This window comes from Vanellus vanellus, assembly GCF_965231255.1.
Source record: "Vanellus vanellus genome assembly, chromosome: 3".
NCBI classification, from domain to species: domain Eukaryota; kingdom Metazoa; phylum Chordata; class Aves; order Charadriiformes; family Charadriidae; genus Vanellus; species Vanellus vanellus.
In genome coordinates, this window is record NC_138907.1 from 68,028,611 (window position 1) to 68,040,869 (window position 12,259).

The 12,259-nt window shown below is 38.3% G+C and overlaps 1 protein-coding gene across 1 annotated transcript in view; it reads left to right on the forward strand.

The window, feature by feature from the left end:
* ARHGAP18 (Rho GTPase activating protein 18) overlaps positions 1-12,259 on the forward strand; it is a 68,701-nt gene that overhangs the window by 40,482 nt on the left and 15,960 nt on the right. The window contains exons 6-9 of the mRNA XM_082481087.1: positions 1,644-1,809; positions 4,572-4,663; positions 7,567-7,644; positions 10,799-10,958. Of these exons, the coding sequence (XP_082337213.1) occupies positions 1,644-1,809; positions 4,572-4,663; positions 7,567-7,644; positions 10,799-10,958 (496 nt within the window). The remainder of the gene's footprint in view (positions 1-1,643; positions 1,810-4,571; positions 4,664-7,566; positions 7,645-10,798; positions 10,959-12,259) is intronic.

Here is a 12,259-nt window from a genome sequence, read left to right on the forward strand (position 1 = left end):
AACATCCTCCAAGGCATTTTGTTGTTGATCCTCAGGCATCTCTTTGAAGATCTCTCTCTACCTAACAGTTCATGAACATGCAGTTACCTGTGACTTGTAAACTAATGACTGGTGTGAAAAACATCTATTTTTTCCTAACAGTGTATGCAAACATGTCTGAGTAAACATAGTGTCCGAAGTAATAATGTTTCACAGTTCTTCAAACACTTAATTTAGATAAGGACACATGCAGTTCTTCAAATAGTAATTACCCCATGTATCCTAGTTTAAACATTATAAACCAGACACTAATGGATATTTAGAAATGGATTCTAAAGTGTTTGAGTCATGCCTCTCTAATGCAGCCTGTAACAAGGAAATCATTGCTGTACTCTAACTTCTGTATATATGTGCATATATATATGCATAATACATATATTAATTATACTTTCAGTTAGGCTAATGAAGGATTGCTGAAAGACATGGCTATTGGATTTCTCCTTCAGTGATGAAAGGAGTGGCAAAATGATAGGGAAAAGAAGGGAGTTACATATTTAAATCTACTTTTTTTTATTTGTTGCACTTTCATCATTGGCAGTTATTTTTAAACATACATGTTTGTTCAAGTCAATGAAACCTCAAGGTGGGAAACTGACTATTTGTCTACAATTTGTAAATTATGTTTATGTTTTGGTTTGTGCCCTTGTAGTCATGTACCATAACCAGCAATTCATCTCTACTATCACTGGGTTTGTACAGGATGAGAAAATAATTCTGGAGTATGATATATCTTTCCAAATGGAAGAAAGTCTTGTCAGCCTCCTGCTTTGAGTCATGCGCACTGCTCATGTCAGGCACAGGCAAGAGTCTTACATAGAAGCCTGCTGGTGAGAGAAAGAGTTAAAAACCTCTGTGAGTTGAGAAGTTCCTCTCCCTCGCCCTCTCAGCTCAATTACTTATATTGGTCTCTGACTGCAGCTTCTGAGCATTTAGTGCAGTAGAAATGATCCATAATTAAGGATCCCCCTTCCCTAAGAAGGGAACCCCTTTATTATTACAATATGGCAGCCAAATATGTTATTTTGTGTGCATAGGTGAAGAGGGTTTTCTATCCCAGTTGTACATGCATAGGATTGTTCATGGACAGCCATTTCCCACTATAAATTGCAAAAGGATGCAGAAGGTGGTGGTGTGGGAGGGTGGGAGGTGGTTACACGCAGGTCAAAGCCAGACTCTTCTTGGAGGTGCACAGTGAAAGGAGAAGAGGCAATGGACATAAGTGATGACAGGGGAAATTCTGTTCTGCAAAGTAGAAAAAATCCCCATGAAAGCATTAAGCACTGGAATGAGTGCCCATAGAGATTATTGGGAGTTTTCAAAATTCAGTTGGACAACACAACAACCAACACGATCAGACTTTGAATTTAGCCTTGCTTCGAGTAGGCAGTTGAATTAGATGACCTCCAGAAGTCACTAGGAACCTAAATCTTCTGATTATTTTGAGATCATCTGCTTTTTAACCTATTTGGGGGATTCTCCCGTGATTTAGTCAGTAACAGCAGGCTTCATGATGAAAGGTTGTGCCCTGAAGGAAGCACAGCCTTTGAGCTAAGTAATTTGTTATGACTTGGATTATTCACTCTGCTGCAAATCTCTGCTTTTAGAATTTCAGACTGCCGAAGGACAAAACAGGTACTACAAAGATTGGTGACCTGGCCCCTCAGGACATGAAGAAAGTCTATTCTTTAGCACTGATTGAATTAACTGCTCTCTATGACATACTTGGGACAGAATTCAAACAGCAAAAAGCTGTAAAAATAAAAACAAAAGGTGAGTCGGTGTTTTATATTCTGAACCAAATGGGTCTGTTTTAATCCAGTAAAACAAACGCATCCAGTTCTTTATGATTTTCCAGCAGAAAATTTATATTAATATATGAGTAGTAACATAGGTTACTATGGTACTACTAAACATAGGTACTACTAAAATGCACAGCATTTTATTATACACCTTAAACTCAGGGCACACTTTAAGCAAGTTCATGCACATAGTCACTCCAGCTACAGAACCGTGCTCTTTGTCTAAAGTTAAAACTCAGGTCAGTAAGTGAGTGAAGTAGGGAAACTCTCTTAGTAGCATGCTGTGCAGGAAGAATTGCTTCACAGAAGTTTGTATGTGCTGATATATTTCCTGGGAGGGCACGAGTATGTGCTCTTTGTGGGTATTCTTTTCCTGCTTTCCTGAAGGTAGGTACTGTGCTACTTTTACGGTTGGACTCAATGATATTAAAGGTCTTTCCCAACCTAAATAATTCTGTGATTCTGTGATTCTACCTGACTTTTTTGCTTTCATTGCTCTTGGCTGGAGATGCTGGGAGCCTTTGTCACCTGTTTTCCTCTTCTGTGTGGTACAAACTTTCCTGTGTCACACAGGCCTTGCCCATCCAGTATTTACTCAGGCCGTAATTCAGTTTTTATGCTGAATGGCATCATATTAAGTGGAAGATCTGGGCTGTTGCAGAGGATGTCGAGACAGCTGCAACAGGTCCTTTGCAAGCCCTTGGAGCATATGTATAATCACAGTGCTTTTCTTGGAAACATAGGACACATGGAAACCAATTTGAAGATGCTAGAAGTTTTCAGTGCTTTGTTTGTTTTCTGTATTTCTGGCTTCTGCTAAATGCTTTACATGAGCTTGAAATGTGTTACCAGTTAATCACAAGCCTGCTTGGGCCAAAACCCTGTTGCCAAGGTTCAGTGAATGTGACAGCTCACTTTAAATAATTGAAAGCAACAGAGAGGGTTGAGAGATATACAGCAAGGTACAGTAGATTCTTCAGAATATGTTTGTCACTTTATAGTAGTACAAAATGACTTTTTAAATGCAAAAGGCATAGACAGAAACATCTATGAGACCTTGATCCCTTAAAAGCATTTTCTTCTTGCAAAAGTGCTTGTGCTTTCACTAATAAACAGAGTCAAAACACTTTCTTCTCTTGTATTTTGCGTCTTGATTTTAATTAATTCTTCCCAAATTTATTGTTAAACATTATTATTTGAATGACAGGCATTCATGAAAAATTTTGAATTGATTAAAAATTTTTTTAAAAATTAAAAAAAAGATGGGCTAGATGCATGGAAATGCGTAGGAAGTAGACAATGACATGTCACCCTTTCTGCCAAACAAATCTGCATTTGCAATGTAATGCCTTCAGTGCTTTGTTGCTCTACCTGACCCTCACCTCTTCACTCCTGAAGTGTTGTTTGGCCAATTGATTCATACAATGGCAGATCTATTGTCTGTTCTCCTTTGTGCTTGAGTATGTAAAGACGATGAAAACATAATTGTGGGGAATGCTGTGCTGTGTCCAGCCCTGCCTTTCTCTTGACCTCCTACAGTTTGTTTCTCCAACTTCATCTCAGTAGAAACTTTTATTATTGACAAGATCTTCAAGATGATAAAACTATGGGGTATGGATACTGACTGTACGTACAAGTCCATGCATATTTTATAGGTAGACTTTTTATGCTGATAGAGATACAAGAACTCCCTGATTTGGCACTGAAATGTATTTCTTTGACATATATCCCCCTTTGACATTCCCTCAAGGGCTGACATCTTTTTAGTAATTACAGCTGTTCTGTGTTCAATATTGGCATAGCATCATACTGAGCAGGAGTTTTTAGCTGCATGTAGTGTTATATGCTGTTTCAGAAAAACTGCACATACAGCAATTACCAGTACTTCAGATGGAGAAGTTCTATGTCAGCCACTTTTGGGTTAGTCGTTACTTAGTATAGCTCTCTTTAATGGCCATTCTCTTCTATTCATCTGGGCCACGAACACATGGGAGTCCCAAGCCTTGAAGACTAAGGCTTGTTTTGCATCAGGGCTAGATTAACTGAGACTAGATTTCTTTTTTTTTTTTTTTTTCATTTGCATTGTTTTAGCACTATTGTAAAGGCTATTTTCTGACCATGACTTAACTGTAGTTTTGCTTTTATAAAAAAAAAAAAGAAAAAAGCAAAACACCTTTGGCAAGGTGGTGATCTTGCTATCCTGCCAGTGTTGCATAGTGCAAAAACACAGGGGTTGAAAAGCTCCAGTCAAAACTGTGATAGAGAAGTGTTCAGAGTAACTCTGGGTGATAATTACATCTGTCTTATTTTAGTAGCCAAATTTCTGGATATTTTACTCATGCCATTTGTATCTTAACAGTTATAACTTGCATTGAGTGATGAAGATCTGCGTTACAGGGTCACCATCACACCCATTCTGCAAACCAGAACCACACAGATGGTTCATTTATGCAGTTCATTTCACTGTACTGCAGAATATGTGGATGGCAATTCGAAGTCTAAGCAGAAGACTCCTGATTTATGGTCAAAGGAAGAGATGAATGAATGCTTTTAGCCAGAATGCTTTGTGTAATAACTCGATTGACGAAGACATTCAAACACTTTGAACAAAAGGTCAATAGCTGTGAATGTATTGAATAAGCTTATCGCTTCAAAAATGTGGGTTTATGCCATTATCACATGTACTGGAACAGATGTGGGTAATATCTCAGTTTCTTTTGCTTTATTCTTCAGACTCTGGCTTGTTTGGTGTCCCACTGTCAGTTTTACTGGAACAGGATCAGAAGAAGGTGCCAGGAACCAAGATCCCACTGATTTTTCAAAAGGTAAATGGGCACGATCAAGTCAACTTGTTACATACCTGCAAATGACAAACAAATAACATTTTGTCCTGGATTTGTTTGCTCCCTGTAGCACATTTTTCAGTTTATCACTCTAGTCAATCAAAGTTATTGTAACTTTTGTTTGCAGCTTTACTTACTAATTCAGTAAATGTGATACTTTGCTTTGTCTCAGATGTATTTTTGGGTTAAAGGAATAAAGTTCGGGTTTTGTTACAACTGGTCTCCATGATTTAGGCAAGTTTATTAATAAGTCTGTGAAAACTAACAATCAGCATAAAAAAACCCTGGAGCCAAATTCCATTTCATAAAGGTGGTGTAACTTCCATTATTATTAAGGCTGCCCTTTATTTTTGTCAGAGCAAATACTTGAAACTCCATAGAAATTCTCAATCCCTGGCCCACAGGCTGAACCTACCTTTCTAGGAAGCGGTTTTCTCCTTTCAGAAGTGATTTGGGCCACAAGGCAGGTGGCTAGGGGTGGGAATCAGGCTGGATAACTGCCTCTGGTGGTAGCAGCAGCCCTTTTCCAAAAGATTTGTTGCTTTAGTACGTGGGGGAGTGCTTTGGCCTGTATCGTGTTACGGTAATGGGGAAGATAATGGGAAAGATGATGGAGGTTCTGGATTTACTGCCAATACATCACAGGTCTCATTGCCTGAGAAGGGAGAGACCAGTGTGTGGACCTGTCCTAACACTGACAGAAACTCAGTGCTGTGTCATCACTGTTTTAGTAGGTTTGGGGACCTGCTTGTTAAGTTATTTTTCAAGAAACAGAAAACTAAAAGTAATTTTGCATCACTCTCTCAAAACCACTGCTGTGTCATTCAGGCTAGAAATTAATTCCTCCGGATCGTAAAAATACAATTCTGGGAAAGATGCTATCTAGAAAAAAAGAAATCAAATGACAAAAAGTGATTGATCACTGTGCTATCCTAGCAACATAGTAAGCATAGTTCTTCAGGAAGAAAATTCTACATAAACATTTCTAGCTTATAGATGTGATTTGTTTTGCAAGGTGCAGACGTCATTTGGAATACAGTTTTTCTTTAAAAGAGAATATGAAAATAAAAAGTTTCCCATTTCTCCTGCCTGTTCTCTACAGCACATTCCTTCCAAGAATAGGGGATTTATATAATGTGCAAGAAAGAACGTTTTTTTGTGTACCATTTTTTGAATGTGCCTTGGTTATCACTAAAATGAAACGAAGTAAGCTAATAGGAAGGCTGCTTCATTTAAAAAAAAGTTAATAAAAAATGCACCTAGTTTTTATTTCATTGAGGAATTAGAGTTAAAAATAATGACATAATTTAGCCTAGAGCTTTTATGACTGGAGAATCTGTGGGTAATACTGATCTATGTATCTCCACCAGAAGTTTCTGCTGATAGGAATTAAGGTCTCTGGCCTGCTAATGAAGCCATGCAAAGCAGCTCTGACAGAGGGGATTTCCTGCAGGGAAGAGGCTGGTGGTGGCCAGCGGGCACCTCTTGCTGCGTGCCAAGGGGGCACTTGGGTGAATTGTGAGTGAAGAGTGAGTGTGTGTGAAGGAGTTGTGGCCGCTGGCAGTGCCACCAGACCTTGCCTTCTCCTAGATGTGGTAGTGGTGGCAAATCACACAACATGCCCACAACATGCCCACAGCATCTTTGTGTCCAACATATGCAGCAGCAGTCACTGCTCTGTTGTAAGCTAGGTACAGTGAGAGTTCGATGTGGCCGGTTAGCACTTCTTTTTCTTTTTCTTTTTCTTTTTCTTTTTCTTTTTCTTTTTCTTTTTCTTTTTCTTTTTCTTTTTCTTTTTCTTTTTCTTTTTCTTTTTCTTTTTCTTTTTCTTTTTCTTTTTCTTTTTCTTTTTCTTTTTCTTTTTCTTTTTCTTTTTCTTTTTCTTTTTCTTTTTCTTTTTCTTTTTCTTTTTCTTTCTTCTCCTTCTCCTTCTCCTTCTCCTTTTTCTCTTTTTTTTTAAACCAAGGAAAATGTACCAGGGTGACACATTTAGTGCTGTTTTCTAACTTTGTGGCTTTTTCTGTCTGATCTTTTTTATGGCATTTATCAGTTACGTAAATACAGTGGTAAACCCCCTTTAATTTCTGTAATTGGAGAATACACAACTGTGTTGCATAATTTTTCTAACTTGAGCTAGGACAAGAAGGTATGTAACAAAGGCACTGCCCTTGTTAAACATTGTGAGAACCATTTGTGCTAAAATGATTTCATCAGCTTTTGACGTTTACAAATTTCTTTTGAATACTCTTAGATCCATCCTTCAGTGAATACTTCTAGGCATATCTTGTAGAGAAACAGAATTTATGATATGTGTTTTAAGAACTTCTATAGAATTTCTGCTGATTTATCTAACCCATATGTAGGATTGCAGACTGTTGAGTTTGTTAGAAAAATGCCAGGATTTTCAAAATTGAAGCTTTCTTAGGGCCTAAAAGTGTTTAGGTCTTCTCTGATAACATTGCATTTATGAGAAAGTTAGTATTTGTATCTCCAATGTTACCTTAATTGTTTTGCTTTAGAGATACTTTAACAAGGGTATTAATTGGGATTTATTTTTTAAGACAGTAATTATGGAAAAAATTGCTTCAGTGTCTGAAGCAGGTCTAAGAAAATACAGTTTTCTTTTTTAATAAAATAGACAAAGTCTTCTTTAATAGTGTTCATAAAACAGGTAAGAGCCATGTTAAAATTTTTTTTCTACATCTACAACAACTGTAATCCATTTGTAAACTGTGTTTGTACTTGTTAGATATGTGCATGCACAAATGCGTGCATGCACAGATGCATGCATACGTACGTGCATAAAGGCTCCGGTATATCAGCAGTATCTACCAGTACTTTTTAATTGGCATCTTCATTCATACAGTTTGCTTTGTGTTTGACAGCTGATTGCCCAGATAGAAGAGGCAACTCTGGAAACAGAAGGACTTCTTAGAATACCAGGAGTTGCAACAAGAGTAAAGGTAAATCATTGCACAGATTCTCAACATCCCCGAAAACTTACCTGTGCTAACTCATTTTATTTTATTTTTGAAATATATTTTAATACCAGGTTGTTACAAAAATTTTCAAAAACAGGAAGCAAAATCTCTTTTCAAAGAAAACTGGGTTATATGAGCCAGGAAGCTGATCATTTCATCCAGGGTAGTTTTGGGGAAAAGACTGGAGTTTGAGTTTGAAGGAGAGTCAAGGCTATGTTTCAAATTCAATTGTGCCAAATTCTCATTAATTCTTGGCATGAGCTTTCCAGCCTTTTGCTTTTTCCCTGAACCAGCTTAATCATCTGAATAGTTCATACATAGTCTTTCTACCCCAGGAGGAAGCTTTTCTCTGGCATTGTGAGCCTGTTTTAATAGCTAGACTTAACCTGTGTTACAGGCCAAGGTAGCCAGCATGCACTGAAGAACCTCTCGCATTTATTTTTATGAACAGCAATATAACTGCTCAGCTCACTAAGCACAATCTTGTTAGGCACATCCACGCACACCGACACTTTGCAGAGTGAATGCCAATTGCATGCAGGCTCTTTCCCAGTATTTGCTGTAATGCAGGAAACTAAATACACAGTATGATTCACGCAAGAGTCAATGTGTTAAAAAGATGGTCTGAACTGGCCTCAAATTCTAAACAGAAAGGACCATTTAAGTGGATTCAGCTGTCCAAAGACGTCTGCCAGCCTCTGTTGTGTAGAACTTGGTCCAGCAGCTGGTTCATTAGAAACAACTGAAAGAAGGGAATATTATGGAAATTGGCTTTGTTTGCCAGTAACTAAGATGATATTTTTTTTACAATCTTCCTCCATTCTTTCTTTTCCACTTTTCATCAGTTCTGCATACTGGAATGATTTTGAAGTGATTTTGTTTATTTGTTTATTCTTTTATTTTATCAGTTTAATATGATTTCTCAGGCAAGGAATCATTCACTGTTTGACTTACATTAATTTTTTACCTCTTTATTTGCAGGAACTGCTTCTTTGAATGAAGCAATTGTTTTGTTAGCAAAGATATTAAGTTCCTTTACTTATTCAAATAGAAATTTTTATAAAAAAACAAAGAATTTAGCATACTAAAGGACTGATGTTTTCTCATAATTTTCTTAAACTGTTTTTCTCCTATAGAAAAAGAAAATATTTTCCTCATTATGTAGTTTTATAGAAAGGCACAGATAATCTCAAGAAAAAGTATTTTGCTGTCTTATTCTATAGATTTTAGAGTTATTATTGAAAAAATGCCTTGCATATACCCCATAGTTAAATACATTTACTTTAAAATCTAAGCATTGGTGCATTAGGATGCATAGATGACATTTCTGCCCTTGCCTCTCAGAATGATTCTTATTATCTAGATGTTTAATACTGCATTTGCCACAGTGATTTGGTAAGAATGTGGATTAAGGAGCTGATGGGACTCAGGGGGAGAATTTTCATCTTTATTTCTAATCCTTGCTTTTGTTGATGAGCAGGAAATCATACCCACATGACTTTAGACATCTGAGTTAAGATCTGTGCACTTTTGAACCCCCTACATGATCACTGGAGACAGAAGATCTCTCTGGAGGGCAGTTGAGAACATCCAACTTTTTTATCAACCTAAGTGTCCACATTTTCTTTAGAAATTTTCCATTTGGACAAAGTTAAATTTAATGAGAACAGTCTTTTGAAAATGTATCTAGTATTCTCCATCCAATGTGCCCTTGTTGTCCAGATAAATAATTAAGGCCATATTTTTCCATAACACTTCCCCTCACTTCATCTCACATACTTTACAGAACAAGACAGTGCCTCTGTCCTTTTCTGTCTGGAATAACTGAGGCAAGAAAAAGGGAGGGACTTGTGAGAGGTGCCTTGGGGCCACTGGACCTATACTGAGGCTGCTTCCCACTCTGCCAGGGTAGGAAATAAATGAAGTGGGTGCAAGGCCAGGATTGATGCTTAATGGGAGACTAAGAAGGACTCAGTCTTTACAGCATGTTCCCATTTGTACAATTCTGGAGGCCCAGTAATAACACTGCCGTGGGAGCAGGGCAGGTATATGATAATGTCCACTACCAACAGTATCCCGCCCTTTCCCAACCCCAGAGTGATGAGGTATCACTGAGACTTTCAGTGCTGTTTATTCTGCTGTATAACTTCATGTTTTGCAGTACAGTCCCCTTCAATAGAGGGCATGTTTGATATCCAGTGCTAGGTAAAGCTGTATGTGCCCAGTGGCATGGAGTTCCCTGTAGATGGCAAGACATCCAACTATGTAGTCACACAAATCTTTTCCCTGTGTTTTAAAAAGAGAACCAGCCTCGCCTTAGTGTATGTTTTGATAGGAAACTGTGTGTCAACAACTGGCATACAAGTATCTAAAGGGTGGGTTGAAGGAGGATGGAGCCAGGCTCTTTTCATTGGTTCCAAGTGACAGGACGAGGGGCAATGGGCACAAGTTAGAACACAGGAAGTTCCGTTCAAATACACGGAAACAGTTCTTTACGGTGAGGGTGACAGAGCACTGGAACAGGCTGCCCAGGGAGGTTGTGGAGTCCCCTTCCCTGGAGCTTTTCAAGACCCGCCTGGATGCAGTCCTGAGTAATGTGCTCTAGGCAATCCTGCTTTAGCAGGAGAGTTGGACTAGATGATCTCTAGAGGTCCCTTCCAACTCTGATAATTCTGTGATTCTGTGATTCTGTGAACATGCATAACTGCTGTATTTGTCTATGAAAATGGCCATGCATGCATTACAACAACACCCTTTGGTAGTAGTTTGAGAATTGGTATGTATATCAGCCACATCTTAATATTTTGAGGGAGGGGAAGTCATAACCCATATGTGAATGATATGGGTATGATACCTGGTTCTTATAGTATATACCATATGGCCCTGAGGCAGGCCCATGGGTTTTCTTCCTATATGATTTGGCCGTCTGCTGCCTATTACTATATGTTTGCTTGCAGTGCTTCTGATCCCCAATTTATCTTTTTGTAGCAAAAGATCATCAGCAGCTAGAGTTAAGGGATACTTCAGATGTCCCTTTTTTCCCCCTTTCAAAGTATGGAAAGTATTCCTATGTGTATAATGCATGACTTCCAGCAGCCGAGTGTTATTGGTGCTCTCTGTATCTACTGCCTTTCAGAGTCTTTGCCAAGAACTGGAAGTAAAATTTTACGAAGGGACTTTCAACTGGGAAAACGTAAAGCAACATGATGCAGCAAGTCTTTTAAAACTCTTCATTCGTGAACTGCCTCAGCCACTCCTCACTGTAGAATATCTCAAAGCTTTCCAGGATGTGCAGAGTGAGTAGTGTCCTTTCTGTCTCAGCTGCAAAGAATTGATACTAGTGCAGAGAAGTGCCTCTTTGCCATAGCAGTATTTTCACTAATAATATGTGAAACTGAGAAACAAATTGAATAACAACAATATGACTTCTCCTGAGAAAAGTCTGGGCATATATTTGCTATTGTACAAATAGCATTTTTCATGTAACATCTATTTTAATAGTCTACACATAAAATGAAAGCATACTGCCACTTTCTGGTAAGATGCTTTTGATAGTCATTAGGAGGTATAGATGGGTTATAAGGAAATTGTGTATGATGGTATCAGTTTATAAAAAATATTTGCTTCAAAAGAAAGCAGCAAAGATATAGTAGTTCTGCAGAAAATCTTACAAATGGTAGTTTATCCTCTTTAGGCTATTTTATCCATTTACAACAGGAAAAGTTAGAGCAGAACAGTCAAAACTGCTGATCATCCCTGGTCCCTTGAGATCAGCAAGTTCCTGTGAAAATGTCTTCCTTGCCAGCTGGTCACCAAGACAGCAAACATACCAGCTGTAATTGAAAGAGAGTGGCTTGCTGATAATGAATCAAGAGTGACAACCCACATACATTAATTCCCCAGCCAACATAGGAGTGCAAGTTTCAGGAAAATGTATTCCCCTTGTCTACAGGCAGAATGATGGCTCATTTCTAAGGGACGCTTTCAGGGAATTCCCATGGACAAGCAGACAAACGCATATTCTTAAAAACTGTGGGCTATGTCAGTCTCTGGGTTGTGAGCTGCCTTTCAAGGCCATTAAATTGGTGAGAGTAGGGGGTTGGTGTTTAGGACTGCTACAAAGTGGTGTTGATTTTGCAGTGCTGAGCGGCAAGTTAAAGCTGGCAAGAGTGCTTTCAAATGATGCTGGCAGCAAGCAGCTCCTCAAGGTTGTTCCACTTACTGGACAGTGATTGGAGCCAGGAGGGTTTCTGCTTGCTGCTCCTGAGCTGTCTGGAGGCTTATGTGGTTTTACTTACCCAGAAAATACTCGGGTGCCAGAATCCAAAACACTTTCTACATTGAGCCAAAGGATTTGATGCAAAACATATATAGCACTTTATAGCCTCCCTTTGATTAAATTGTCTGCCCGTCTTATCGGTTACAAGTAGTAAGATTAGGTGTTAGAGAAAAAGTGCCATCTTTGTGACAGTAATCAGTGTTTTTCATGATACTGTGACTAAGTAGTGTGGTTAGAATTGAATATTTATGCAACTTTAGTTAAACAAATTTGTTAATTAAGTAATTCAAACAAATTTATTTAAACAAATTCGTTAAC